The sequence below is a fragment of the Passer domesticus genome, chromosome 1 (assembly GCF_036417665.1).
Source record: "Passer domesticus isolate bPasDom1 chromosome 1, bPasDom1.hap1, whole genome shotgun sequence".
NCBI lineage: Eukaryota > Metazoa > Chordata > Aves > Passeriformes > Passeridae > Passer > Passer domesticus.
In genome coordinates this window covers 94,564,494-94,577,700 of record NC_087474.1, presented here as the reverse complement: position 1 = coordinate 94,577,700, position 13,207 = coordinate 94,564,494, and the positions used below count along the sequence as shown (strand labels likewise).

Genomic DNA, 13,207 nt, shown 5'->3' with positions numbered 1-13,207 from the left:
GACAGAGAAAGCAAGAGGGAGTTGAGAGCCTTGTCTATGCTGGTGGTAACATAAAGAAGGAGGAAGGTTAAGTAAGAGGAAACAGGATATTGCCCAGTATTGGCAGAAGTTCTTCAAGACCCCACCTGTCATTTAAATAAACCTACTTAAAACACACAATAGACACAGTATATCCTGAGTAGCACTTCAGTGACTCAAGCCAAAGTGCCGTAACAGAGCTATTTGGTGGCACTCCTCACAGCACACAACAGTATTTTTAGTGTTTCCAACTTCATGGAACCCAAAGCACTTATAAGGCCAGAGGACAGAAGAATATTTGTTTTCTAACTGTAAACAAATGAAAGAGGCAAAGGAAAAAAAAAGCTCATTTTATATTGCACCTACATCAGTAAACTCTCTTCACTAAATTGATTGGGAAGAAACCTCAAAGCGATAAATTATTGAAAGACACACCCTAAACAACAGAGGTACTCTATTTTTAGGAGGTAGTGCAGGCCAGTGATCCTGTATTGCTTGAGTGCAGGAGGTAGGCATAGCTTTTGCTTCTGGCATGACACCACCAGCTTTAGTGCCAAGAATTTAAATGGAAAAAGCTGGAAATGCCTCACACACTGAAACAAGAAACAGAAAAAAATCCTTATTGTCAGGCAATACAGAGAGAAAGAAATCATGTCACAATTAATAGTGTACCAAACCCCACTTTTTGTAAAACTGTAGGAATGGGATGAACCTCTTCTCCCCACTGCAGGCAGGGAACCCCAAGTACAACCCATCTCCCTCTGGCGTGCAAAGGGAAGACAATATCCTGTCTGCCTTTACACAGCACCTTGAATTTTCTGCCTTACACAGTCTGCTCAGCCCCTGCCTGTGCATCCACTGACAACCTTCACACACACGTGGAGATGCCAGCCCCCACTCTCCTCACTCTAACACCATCCTTAGTGTCTCCAGTCCTGTGTATGGAAGGAGGTGGAGACAGCAGAGGAGGAGGATAGGAAGTAGAAGGCTGGCAGAAGGCAAGCTGGTCCTTGCACTTCATTACAAAACAGCAAAAAGTTTCAGTCTTTCTCATTCAACCCCTGCATTTATTTGCTAGTTCTGCTTTCCTCAGGGGCATGTGCTGCTCTACTGATGCCTTGGGCTGCAGAGAAGTACAGGCAAGCAGAAACCCTCTACAGCAGAAACAGAAACATTATTACTCCCATGTGTTCATTAAGATCATCCTTAACTGTTATCAGCCTGAAAGCATTCTACAGTTTTTCTAAGACACATATGTATGAACACAGCACTTATCACCAGTTAATAATTAATACCATGGTAATACATGCAAGTCCCATGGCTTAGCTTTTAAGTTCTTCAATCATCTACAGTTTCTTAGTATTTGATACAGTAGTAATCACAGACTTAAAAGCAGGTCACTGCCTAACAGTAATGAAAAAAGTATTTTAAGGGCTTGCAGTTCACTGGTCCAGCTTCCTGACTGCACCTATAAGAACATGATTGATCAAAATCCACCCGCATGCACATTTGCAAGGATTCCAGACACACAGAACTACTATGCAACTTAAAATAATGTATCTGGACATGGAAATGAACTCCAAAGATATCTGAAGAACCTCATTTTTGTCACATTCTTATATCACACAATAATCACCTTCATGGAATAGCAGCCAGAACCTCTCAATTATCTTACACATTTGACTCCATCTCCTCCAATTCTCATTTAAAGTCTTTAATTTTCCCTGATTATGTATCAGGATGGAGTACTCTGTGTGGCACTAGCAACTACCACCTCAAATAACTGTGAAAGTCTCTGATCTTGAAATGAGAATAATCAACCTCTATTTCCCAATGATATTTTAACATGTTTTATGTGCATATTTTCAATGTAAATAACTTACAGTGAAATTACCAGCAGCCATATACTCTGTGCAATTACTCATGTTTGTGCTGGCTTATGAATGTCTTTACTTTTCTACACATTTTCTCCTTCTCTACTTTGGGGCTACAATATTACTACAAAAAGGCAGAAACACTCTGTAATATGCTCATAACCAGTTGGAATCGCTACATTGTTTTCAAGGCTTGTTCATGAAGTTTGATTAGTTAAAACATAAAATACCCACAATGGCTTTGAAGGCCTCTGGGAGTACTTCCCAAGTACTTAGTCTTTGCTCAATAGTTCATTTCAGGATGTGCATTTTTCATATTCATTTTACATGGAATCTGCATAGCCTGAGGTGTCACATTTCATGGGAATTTCACAAAGCATAAAAAAAATTACTCAGAACCTGAAGATTCGTTTTCGTAGAGACAGAAAACAACTCAAAGGCTCCCAGCCTCTGTCAGCTTTAAAAACAAGGGAAATCCATAATTTTATGGTGTTGTTATTACTGAATTCTATGTAGACCCTACATCCTCCTCACAAACAGTCCCAGCATAAAAGGCCATTTCATATAATGCATGGTGCAAGGAACAGCTCAGTTTTTTTTTGTAGATGTGTAAATTACTATAGGGTGGTTAAACTTTTGAACTCAAATTTGCTTTGATGCTAATTCCCATCCCAGACTGGGAGGACTTGTACTGTATGGTCTGTGTGAGGACTATCTGGCTCTGCTTCCAGATGGATAATGCATCACAATCACATCCTGAGAGAAGGGAGGGAGAAGAAAGACAAAGGAGAGTGCAGTGCTTGCTCCAACATCTAAGGGAATGCCTAAGGTTGTATTCAGTAGGGAACTCAATGTAATGCATGCATAGAAGAGATTTAATAAATATAATTTTAAAATATGCAAATGAGAAATGAAGAAAGGAAACGATAGAAGTGTAGAGTGGAAAGGAGAGAGGCTGTTTTCCCTCTTGTGAAACTGCATGGCTTCCAAGATCAAGCTCTCATAACTACCTCTGTACATATAAACAAATGCATTTAGTCTTAAAGAGATATTTGCAGAAGTGAAAGAGGATTCATCCACTGGGACAAGGAGGTTTAGTGTTTATATTATTATTCATGGAGATAGGATCATGTGCCCTTTTCTTCTGGTATAACAAAGAGCATCTTAACATCATTACTTCTAATCTAAAGGGTTCATGAATCCAGATGCCAAATCTATCTGTATTTTTTTTTTTTTTTCATTTCATGGCTTTTCAAGAAGAGGAACATCTTGAGGTTGCTGCACATGTAATAGAAAGAAGTACTCATCCATGAGATATATAGGTCTGATTTTTCTGGGACTGCTACTTTTCATCTGAATTACAAGTGGTACCAACAATGTTCGCTGATGGAAAACTGGCAGTGTAGTCCATTTCACCAAGGGAGATGGTATGGCTGCATGCCTGCCAGGCTGTACCTCAGCTCAGCAGCACTGCTCATTAACAGGTCTTGTTAGCTCAGCTACACTAATCTGCTACTACCCTCACACAGCTGTGGCTTGGTTTGGTGTGTTTTATTTGTGGATTTTTTTGTAGTGGTAGTAAGAAACCTAGGTTGTATCTCCATGTAGAGCTGCCCTGTACAGTGTGGGCATAACAACTTCCAGGTGGAGTTGCCACCTGTTGGTATGGTTCCACAGGAACTGTAGTCTGATGTCCAGCATAAAATTGAAGGACATGAATTTTAACATGCCCACAGGACAAGTGTCCAATTCTGATAAGATTTCTAGAAGACCAAAGAACTGAATTTATTGGGAGACTGTGCCAGCAAATCTCTCAGAAGAAACACTCCCAAGTAATCAAGCTACTCAGTTTGTCTTTAAAGTTCAGGCTATTACGGCAGGTACTTTGAGATGGAGTGAGACGTTTATATCCTTTTAAATATTGCACATAAGAAGACAACTTGAATATGTAGAGACATATATAGGAACTTCACAGTTGCATATGGATACCTTCAACTGAAAGGTAAAATAAAAGAAAGAAATACAAAGGTAAGCCTAATCAAGTGCTTCTATTTACTTGGGGCCGGGATACTTTTCTACAGCTGGAAAACTTTGAACAGTTCTCCAGTTCACACTAAAACAGGAATATTGCAAAGATATGGAGTAGTCAGAATTAGCTCCCTTTTCCCTACTAAACTTACATTAGTATCATCTGTTTTACTGCGGCAGTACCAACCAACAAGACACATCTATTTAGGACAGAAACAGCCTCTCACAGACTTGATTTCTTTTTTTTTTTTATTTACACAACCCCTGCTTCCCATATAGATATTTACTGCAGAAGAACATGCTTCTCTATGCTAAATGTTTTGTAATACCTAACCTTTAATGCAAAGGCCCAAAGCCACACAATTTATCAGGCTGAGGGAGGAAAGTTCAAGAGCACTGGAAACATTCATGCCCTTGTAAATAATGAGGGCTCTTTTTGATAAAAACAGCCAGGCAATTCCTGGAAGCAGATCATCCCTGTGTTACAGAGAGCACACTTACAAACCCCAAGCATTCCTAGTAGCAGTTGGCTCAATACAGAAATGCCACCAGCTTGCTGATAACTTCATGCCTGGCTTTCAGAATGAAAGGGTTATCAGCAGCAGCTTCCACTGCCTGCTTGCAAAACCTCATCTTCACCTTTTACTTCCTCTAGCTCCTTGACATCTTTGGGCACACATGGTGTCCTGGTGACAGACAGTAACCAGATGGTCTTTTACCATCTAGCACTGACTCGCTTCAGGAATTTAATCTGATTTCCCAGAATATGCAGCACAGCCCTTGGTTCCAAACTTGGCATGCAGGTGGGATTGCATGCCTCTGGCTTTAAAAATAGACATAACTGTTGGTGGCCTTGGTATATGTCAGTGTTTGAGCTGTTTGCCTGTTAGTTTGGAAAACCTGACCCCCCGCCTGGGCATTCGCCTGTAGTTCTGACTGACTCTGGTGGCTCCTGTGCATGTCCAACCACCCTGTCAAAGAGTTCAGCATCTCCTAATTCCAACAGCAAAGCCACTTTCTGCTTTACAACCTCGTAGCTCTTACAGTAATTTCTTTCTATTTTTTATTGCTGTCAGCTACACTGTACTGTATAATTAAAAGCACATGCAAAATACAGATTTAGAATCACCTTGCTGCAGGAGGGAGCTGAGGTTACTAAAAGGGTAACTACCCAGATACAGCTACACTATTTCTCTCTTCATCCATCCCTTTGCAAAGGTTGGCTCCCATTTACCAGGTAGACAGGCAAGGAATCAAAATATTGCCCCATTCTTATGCCTCAATGGGGGACTGGAAAGTTTCAGACTTCTCAGTTCTCATTGCTCTACCTTGGGAAGTCACTGCTCTTCTTGGGAACTTCTCCATCACTGGCAGTTCACATCTATGTGAATTGCAGCTATCAGGAAAACTGAAGGAAACTGTTTTGATGGATCCCTCATAATTTAAGCATGTAACCAAGATGAAAATGTGCCTTGGATTTATGCTTCACATGTGATTTTAGTGTTTTAAGACACTCAGTTCTTTTTTATTTACATTTTAGGACTCATAAAAGGTTTCAGGTAAAAGCCCCTCATAAAATTACTTAGAAGTCCCAAAAAGTCTTGCAAAACTCAGGAAAAAAAAAAGAGCATTATTATATACTCATTCTATCTGCATGAAGACAAAAGCATGCTTGTATAAATGCAATTTCAAAACAAACTACATTTACTATTTATAAGGAAAAAAAAATGTAGGGCATAATAACAGAGGTGCTGTTCTATCAGACTGAAGATGCTGTCAACTTTGTGCATGAGTTCATCAACATTTAATCCTTTTAAATGGTATGTCACTGCCCCTCAGAGTATGTCAGATCCCTTACCCAGGACCATTGCCATTATCTTCTCTGCTTGCACCAATATCTGTAGAAACACACAGGACTTCAGCACTTTATCAGAAGTGCACAAGGTCTGTGACAGGAAAATGGTCTACTGCAACCTAGTGTTCTGCCCAGATTATTGACGTAAATCTAAATTATTGAAGTTTTGACTATACTGTCCTTGGAGACACTTAAAGGATGTGCAGACATGGTGCTTAGGGCGATGGCTTCATGGTGGATTTGGAAGTGTTAGGTTAATGGTTGAACTCAATATTAAGGGCCTTTTTCAACATAAATGCTTTTAGGATTCTAATTATCTTTAATTTTAGATTATAGTAATGGTTTAGGGATTTACGGGAGAGTGGTTAACTTAAAGCACAAATATTACCTCAAATCATAATTCCTGGGCTCCTCCAAGCACTGCCTTTTCTTTATTTCTTCTTTTTAAAAAAACCCTACACTAGAAATTCAAAACTGCCAAACAAAATTGAAACCATCTCTCATGCAGACTTGACCCTCAAATTCTTATTCTCCATATAAGCACACAGCTCTCACTAAATCAGAGAGCTGCATCCAAAAGCTGAATTTGATTCAAGCATAGTCTAGTATGAGCACTGTATGACTAGTCTAGTACAACTTCTGTCCTACTTTTTTCCTCAGCCTTAGCTCCTTAGACCTTGCAGCAAGGTCAAGGCCTTTGCCAGCTCAGACTGAACACTTGGCCTGTGCTTTCAGACCACAAGAACAATATCTAGCTTTCATCTAATTATGGACACCTCTAAATACTGATCTGAATCTATAAGCAGCCAAATAGGGACACAATTAGACTCTACAAATGAGGCTGGATGACCTTTTGACAACCTTCTAGTTTGATCTGAGGGACAGAGCACAGGACCCCACCAGGCAGAACTCCTCATACCAGAGGGCCAGCAAAGTCATCCCTGAACCTCATAGCCTACTTATTCATTATATCTTTAAAATAATTAAGTCTTGGTCTACACAAGCTGCTTTTTTCCCTCACCTTCCCAACAGCACTGGCTAAATTATCAGAAAACATGAAGGCTACCATGGCATTTCATGTGTTGCTTTTTCATGCTAAGCAAGGAACACATGATCTCAAAATTATATCAAAAGAAATTTCAAAATTACAATAAGATTTATATTAATCCTCATCAGTTATGGATATTTTCACTACCTTTAACCCATTCCTATCTGGTTTTGAATATTTAGGTAACATCCACCATACTGCAATCTTGTAACTGGGACAGAAAATTTTAACTTCAGTGTTATCAGTGAAGCTCTTAATCCTTGTGGATCCTCGTACAAAAAAAGGAAGAGGGAAGAACGAACAAAAGGAAAACAAGCCTGTTTCCATGTGGGGAGGTGGGGGGAAAGCCCTCAAAACATGGTTTCTTTAGATGTCTATAACAATTAAAAGCAACACTGGAGAATAAATTTAGTCTTAAAAATTGTTAAATAAGGAAGATCAAAAGCTGTTTTCTAAACTAGTCTTTTTAAAAAATAACTCTTGAGAGAAGCCCTGGCTACTGTTAGCTTCCAGTCTATAGGTTACATGCTGACAGAAGGGAACACTTTGGGAAAGGTACAGTCAAACAGCCCTAGTTCAGGGGACCTGAGTAGAAATAAACAGTCATTCCTTAGCACTCAACAATAAATTCTCTGGATTTCTCAACACTGTATGTAAAAGCCACACTTACCTTCTCTTCACTCACCTGTTAAAGCAACTAAAATTTTCATTACTTATATTTAATAATTTTTTGGCACTCTGACTTGAAACAAGTCAAAACCCCTAAGCAGAAATTCACAATCAGGAAACATCAAGAGTGAAACAATGCAGACTTTTGGAAAAAGGAAAATAATATTCTCAGGAAATGACTTGTACCTGGAACTCACTGAAGCACCTACAGCTCTTAAGCATACATGTATTTCCAGACTATTTTCCCTCCAAAGTACAAAGCTATTTCTTTATGAGCACTGGCAAAGAAGTTGATATGAACACTGGGAAATTGCTCAGTTAAGATGATGGACAGTTTCATGTAGGTGAGTCCTCAAAGCAAAGGAGGCAATGCCCTGCCTAAGGCTGCCACTTACTGTTGTAAGCTCTGCAAGCTGAGTGGAAAGAGTGAATGACTCCAAAGGTGCTGGAGAAATGCCAGAATATGGAACTTAGGAGAAATCCCATCTATTTATGATTTAGGTTAAATGCAATGAAAATAAGGAGAATATTCCACTCCAAAAGAATCTGTAGAACAAGGACACCAGAGCAGGAAGGCACAAAATCTCTAAAAAAAGACTACTTTTTACTTCTTAAATCTCCACTATTTAATAATAATCTTAGAGCTTACAGGACTGACCTCTGTGCTAACTGTGATGTACCTTCACTGAAATTTATTCAGCTATTTACCAGTACTCTGGGTTTAGTAAAATGCAGCACTGCAATAGGTACACACAACTGCCACAAACAAAACCCAAAAACCCACAAGCAAAAAAACAACAAAACAACCTAACCAATCACTTTGATCTTCCAAAAATAATATACCAGAAACATTCTTACATGATGTATCTGATGCTTCTTTTCAGCACCCTCCTCAATGTATTCGGATAAGATTGTTAGGCTATGCCGTGCTTTGTCTCATTGCACGTGCAGACCTATTCAGAAAGTACATGCTGCCTCCTGGAACTGCAAACCACCAGACATAATTTTGGAGTTGTAATAAGCTTTGAAATTCCTGAAACACAATCAAGACCAAAACTGAAACGAAACCCACGTCACACACAAAAAATTTTATTATTGTAAAGGATGCTAGGATACATTATCCAGAGAGAAACTTCAGCTTCACACAGCAGCAATGCAGGGGAAAAAAACCCTGATTTCTGAAGTTACCAATCCCTAAAAGCATCTTCCTAAAATAATGTTTTTTACCTTTATAGCATACTTAGTTTTTGTTATTGTTAATGTTGTTTTGTTGCTTTGTTATATTCATTTTGAACAAGCTGTAATCACTTGTCAATACCAATGCAACAAGATGAGTTTGCAGTTGCATTTGTATGATGCCATGGGCATTGACACTAAGTCCCTGTTTTATCATTCATTGAATTCTCACAAAAATTTCTAATTTTAGATCATGGAAACCAAGCTCTTGAAAGTCACCACAAGAAAGAGATTATTTCATCTCCTTGAATGCTGGATTAATTAGGGTATGGGAAGGGAAGGAGAATGGGAAGGCTCCTAGACTGAGGGCCAGACTGTCCCATACAGCACTTTTATTTTGCTTCCAGTCTGAATTTTCTGAGATGATCTATGGCCAGTTTTCTCCCAGAAACTTTTAACTAGACATGTTTCTGTGTTCTTGTCTTCTATTTAAGTACTTTTATGTGACTGCACAGCTACTGACACAAAATATAATTCCTGTAGTTTGTTTCTTTCACACCTCCAAGCCTGGTCTTCAATATCTTCACATGAAGCCCCACTTACTATTTGAATCCTTGCTTTCCATAATTCAGCATTTCTGGTTCTTAGAAAATCCTTCTACTTATTTTTGTTGTTTGTTTGGGGTGTTTTTTTTTTTTTTTGGTCCCTCAATGTGTAGCTTGCGTTTTAGCAGTTAAATACATCAAAGTGACATTTTTAAATACAGCTATATACGTCAGTCTAAGAAAACTTAAATGAGCAATCTACCACAACTATGCATTCGTAAGCAGCCTCCATTTACTATGGGATCATGCAGCAGCAAAGATCCCTTGGAGTGACTGTTCTCCCCTCAAAATACTGAACAAACTCTCCAAACTTACAGCCTAGGTTCTCTGGCTAGATGAAAAACACATGCATCCATTTGGCCCACAAAAGAGGAAATCAGCTTTCTAATCACATAGCACACCTTTTCCAAATCTCTCTCCGAGCCCTACCTTTGCTAGTTATCTTTTAAGTGCAAAGAACAGAACATTAACCTCTCATTACCTGTTGAACTCCAAAATGCCAGATAGCTTAAAATTGTTTCCAGCCAACTGACCCCTTAAGGTATTATTTTCTCCTGGTTTATTCCATAAAGACTGCATGATATCCACAGATTCTGCTGCACCACAACAGAAAGAAAAAGAAATAAGAAAATAAGAAAATACATCTCCCAGCAGGGTGATGGAGCAGGCTGGGTGCTGCCCCTCTGTTTCCCTGGTACTTTTCAACTGTCTAAGCAGCATGGAGAAAACCCTCCATCACTGCAAAAAGGGAGAGAAACACAGCTCCCAGAGAAACACACAACTCACAGAGCTGCTCCTGCAGCGTTCAACCTACTCCCAGCAGCTCCTTTGTAAAAGATGACCACGCTCCAAGAAGTTACTTTGTTCTGTGCCCTCTGACACAGATATCCAGTAAAGGCTTTAGAATGCCTTTTCTTTCTTACAATTAGAGATTTGCAGTGTAATCTACAAGAAAAGGTGAACAACAGGGAGAATATCACAATTCCAAATATTAAAATTAATTCTGCTCAGTGGTGAGTATTAACCTTCTCTTAACTTTCTTGCATAACATGAAAGAATCGAGACCAAACTTAGAAGCAACTTCAAAGACACTTTACACAGCAAGCTGCTGCAGACCTGTGAGAGCTTCCAAGCAATAAAAACAACTTTTGGATACATTTCCTTTACCTCTCAGGATGTAGTTCTGATAATTCTGGTCAGCTTCTGCTCCCACTTTGATTAAGCATGTCAGACCTTCAGCAACAACAAACTCATGAACCAAGTCCTTGTCATCCTGTCACAGGAGAAAGAAAAGCTGAATTAGATTTTTGAAAGACAACGAAACAGATTATATCATAATGTAAAAAACAAATGCATACCTGCAACACTGATTTTATGTTTCACATGTTGTAAGCAAGTTGATATGAAAATTGTTATACAGAGAATCAAAAACAGAATTTTGAGTTTTAAAGTCAGAATGAAATACATCAGTGCAAAGCAAAAAAAAAAAAGCTTCAACCTTTCAGTCAACTACAGAAAATTAAAATCTGCAAAATATGACTTTTCTTTTTTTTTCATTGAAAGGTTGCAGACATTCTCCACAATACTAAATCTCTCATCATACCACATGAACTAATATCCTAAAAGTCCTAGTGTCAGGATCAACAAGAGAACACCATCTCTAGTCCTTAGCATAATTCCAGTTTCAGTGTTTTAGCCGTGTACAGCAAAACATTAAAACTGGTTTTATTGCAATGTAATATTACATTTATTACCTTAACATAATATTAATTCATTATATTTAGAATGGGAAAGTAAAGTGTTAAAGATAAGAGCACTAGTAGACAATACACTCACACTGTGATGGAAAGCAGCAAATACAAGAGAAAATTTCACAGGAATTTATGCTTGCTAAAGTGGCTCCCTGTTTTTTCATCATCATTCCTTTCCTCAGGGTAGCAGAATGATCCCATAACACAGTGACACCAGGGGAGGGGTGTCCTGGGCCTTACATGCACAATTATTGTGCCAAGGGACTACAGAGCACCACATCTAAAGCCTATCTGTTCTTACAGAAGGCTCATGCAAGTAAGAAGCTACTAAGAGCTGGACTAAACAGCCCTTAATGAATTACCCATGCAAATTAGGCACAAGACCAATTAAAGATATTAATGGGAGAGGATTACTCTGCAGTCAATCCCAGTTGCCGACTGCCTTCTTTTAAACAATCTTAATTTATGCTTTCATACACAACAGTGTAACAGATATAAACGCCAGTTTTCCAATAATGCTGCTCCAAGAACCCAAGATCCACACACAAAATTTGTTGAGAGTGATTTTTGAATTCATGGCAAATGCTTAGCAAACTGCCAAGAGAAATCAAATAATCAAGCCCCTTTTATCAAGACATTTCACTTACTGCAAGTTTCTTTCAGCTGGATGGTTTATTTATTATGAATTTCCTTCTTTCACCGGAGAATTCACATAATTCTTACAGTCTCACCAAAGGGGATATTAATAATTGGAAGATGATCTATCAGTTTGTGAGAAGTTTAGAAATTATGAGAAAAAAAATCCATTTCATGTTTTAGCTGGTCAAATTTGTGAAATCAATTTGAAAAATATTATACAGTTGTGTACAGATACACAAATTTATCAAATGATAAAGGTGATTTATCCTTTAAATAAAGTATAAAAGTACACAAAGTGGAAGCATGCAATCCCACCCCACATCCTGGTGAAAGGATATTGTAAAAGCCCAAAATATATAAATTAAAATTCACCCCTGCATATGCACCCTTGAGCTAAAAATTCTTCTTATTTCTTAGTCTCAATGTTTTATCTTTTAGAAGTGCTATTTTTTTTTTCAGTAGCTAGACAGAAGCCTTAATAGTGTTTTCTGGAAAGCTAAGAAGATTACAAACTCACATGTCAGACCAAGGCCATACAGATGCAAGCCCACAATTTTATGAAGACAAATTTCCTCTATTAATTTTCACCACTAGGTGAGTGGTCCCTCCCATGTATCCCTTTATTATACAGTGTTTTTAACTCAAAGATACCTGAATAATTTCTTCTTCTTAAAGAATTTTGAAACCTGTTTCTTTTAAAACTCAAGAGAGGAAACATATCCATACAATCTCCTGACTATCTTAATGTAAAAAATATATTAAGGTTTCAGGTAAACTAAGCCTATGTGTCATGGTAACACGTTGTCTAATTTAAGAGGAAAAAAATATATATATAACAAATCTAATTATTGAGTGAAGCAATCACAATTTTTTTCCAGACAGTAATGTTATCGTAGTTCAAGAACATTTCCTTTTTCTTATAATGTCTTTTCTTGATACTTGAGCATAAATTTTGATTTTCCATTAAGTGTGTTTGCATAGTCCTTGATTTGAGGAAAAAAGGAATCTATTCTAGCTTGACACATAGTGAAATAAAGATCATTGGAAAAACAGGAAAATGTAGGAATAACTGTGGTCTGCAGATTCGGACTTTTATTAATAGACCTAAAATGTCTGTTTGGGAAAAATAAAGGATATTTGGATGAATGGAAAAAAAAAAAAGTCCATGTAGCAGAGAAGTTGACAGTACTCAGTCTTAGAGTCTTCCAGATTGAACCCAAAAAACAAAATAAAATTTTTAATACCATCTAGCAATTAAGGGCTGCTGACATTCAGTGAAAGATCAACACTGAAACACCCACTGTAACTTTAGGGTGTTTTCCCATAATCTCAAATAGTGAATACATTTCAGTGCATCACCTGAGGAAAATTAGAAATTAACATTTGATTGTCAAAATAAAGCAAACTAAAAATCGGATGTTTATGTTGATGGTATTTATTTGTCTAGTTAATTATTTAATTATTTCTTTTTAATATGGACCTTTCCGAAGCAAATTTTGAGGTCTGTCTTCTGGGACTTTTTCAAAGCAACCAAGTCATAGAGT

At 37.9% G+C, this 13,207-nt stretch overlaps 1 protein-coding gene across 6 annotated transcripts in view; it reads right to left on the bottom strand.

Moving 5' to 3' along the window:
* Nucleotides 1–13,207, bottom strand: part of FHOD3 (formin homology 2 domain containing 3) — a 371,712-nt gene that overhangs the window by 173,403 nt on the left and 185,102 nt on the right. For all 6 annotated transcript variants that reach the window (XM_064429703.1, XM_064429712.1, XM_064429718.1 and 3 more), the window contains one exon: nt 10,441–10,546. In XM_064429703.1, the coding sequence (XP_064285773.1) occupies nt 10,441–10,546 (106 nt within the window). The remainder of the gene's footprint in view (nt 1–10,440; nt 10,547–13,207) is intronic.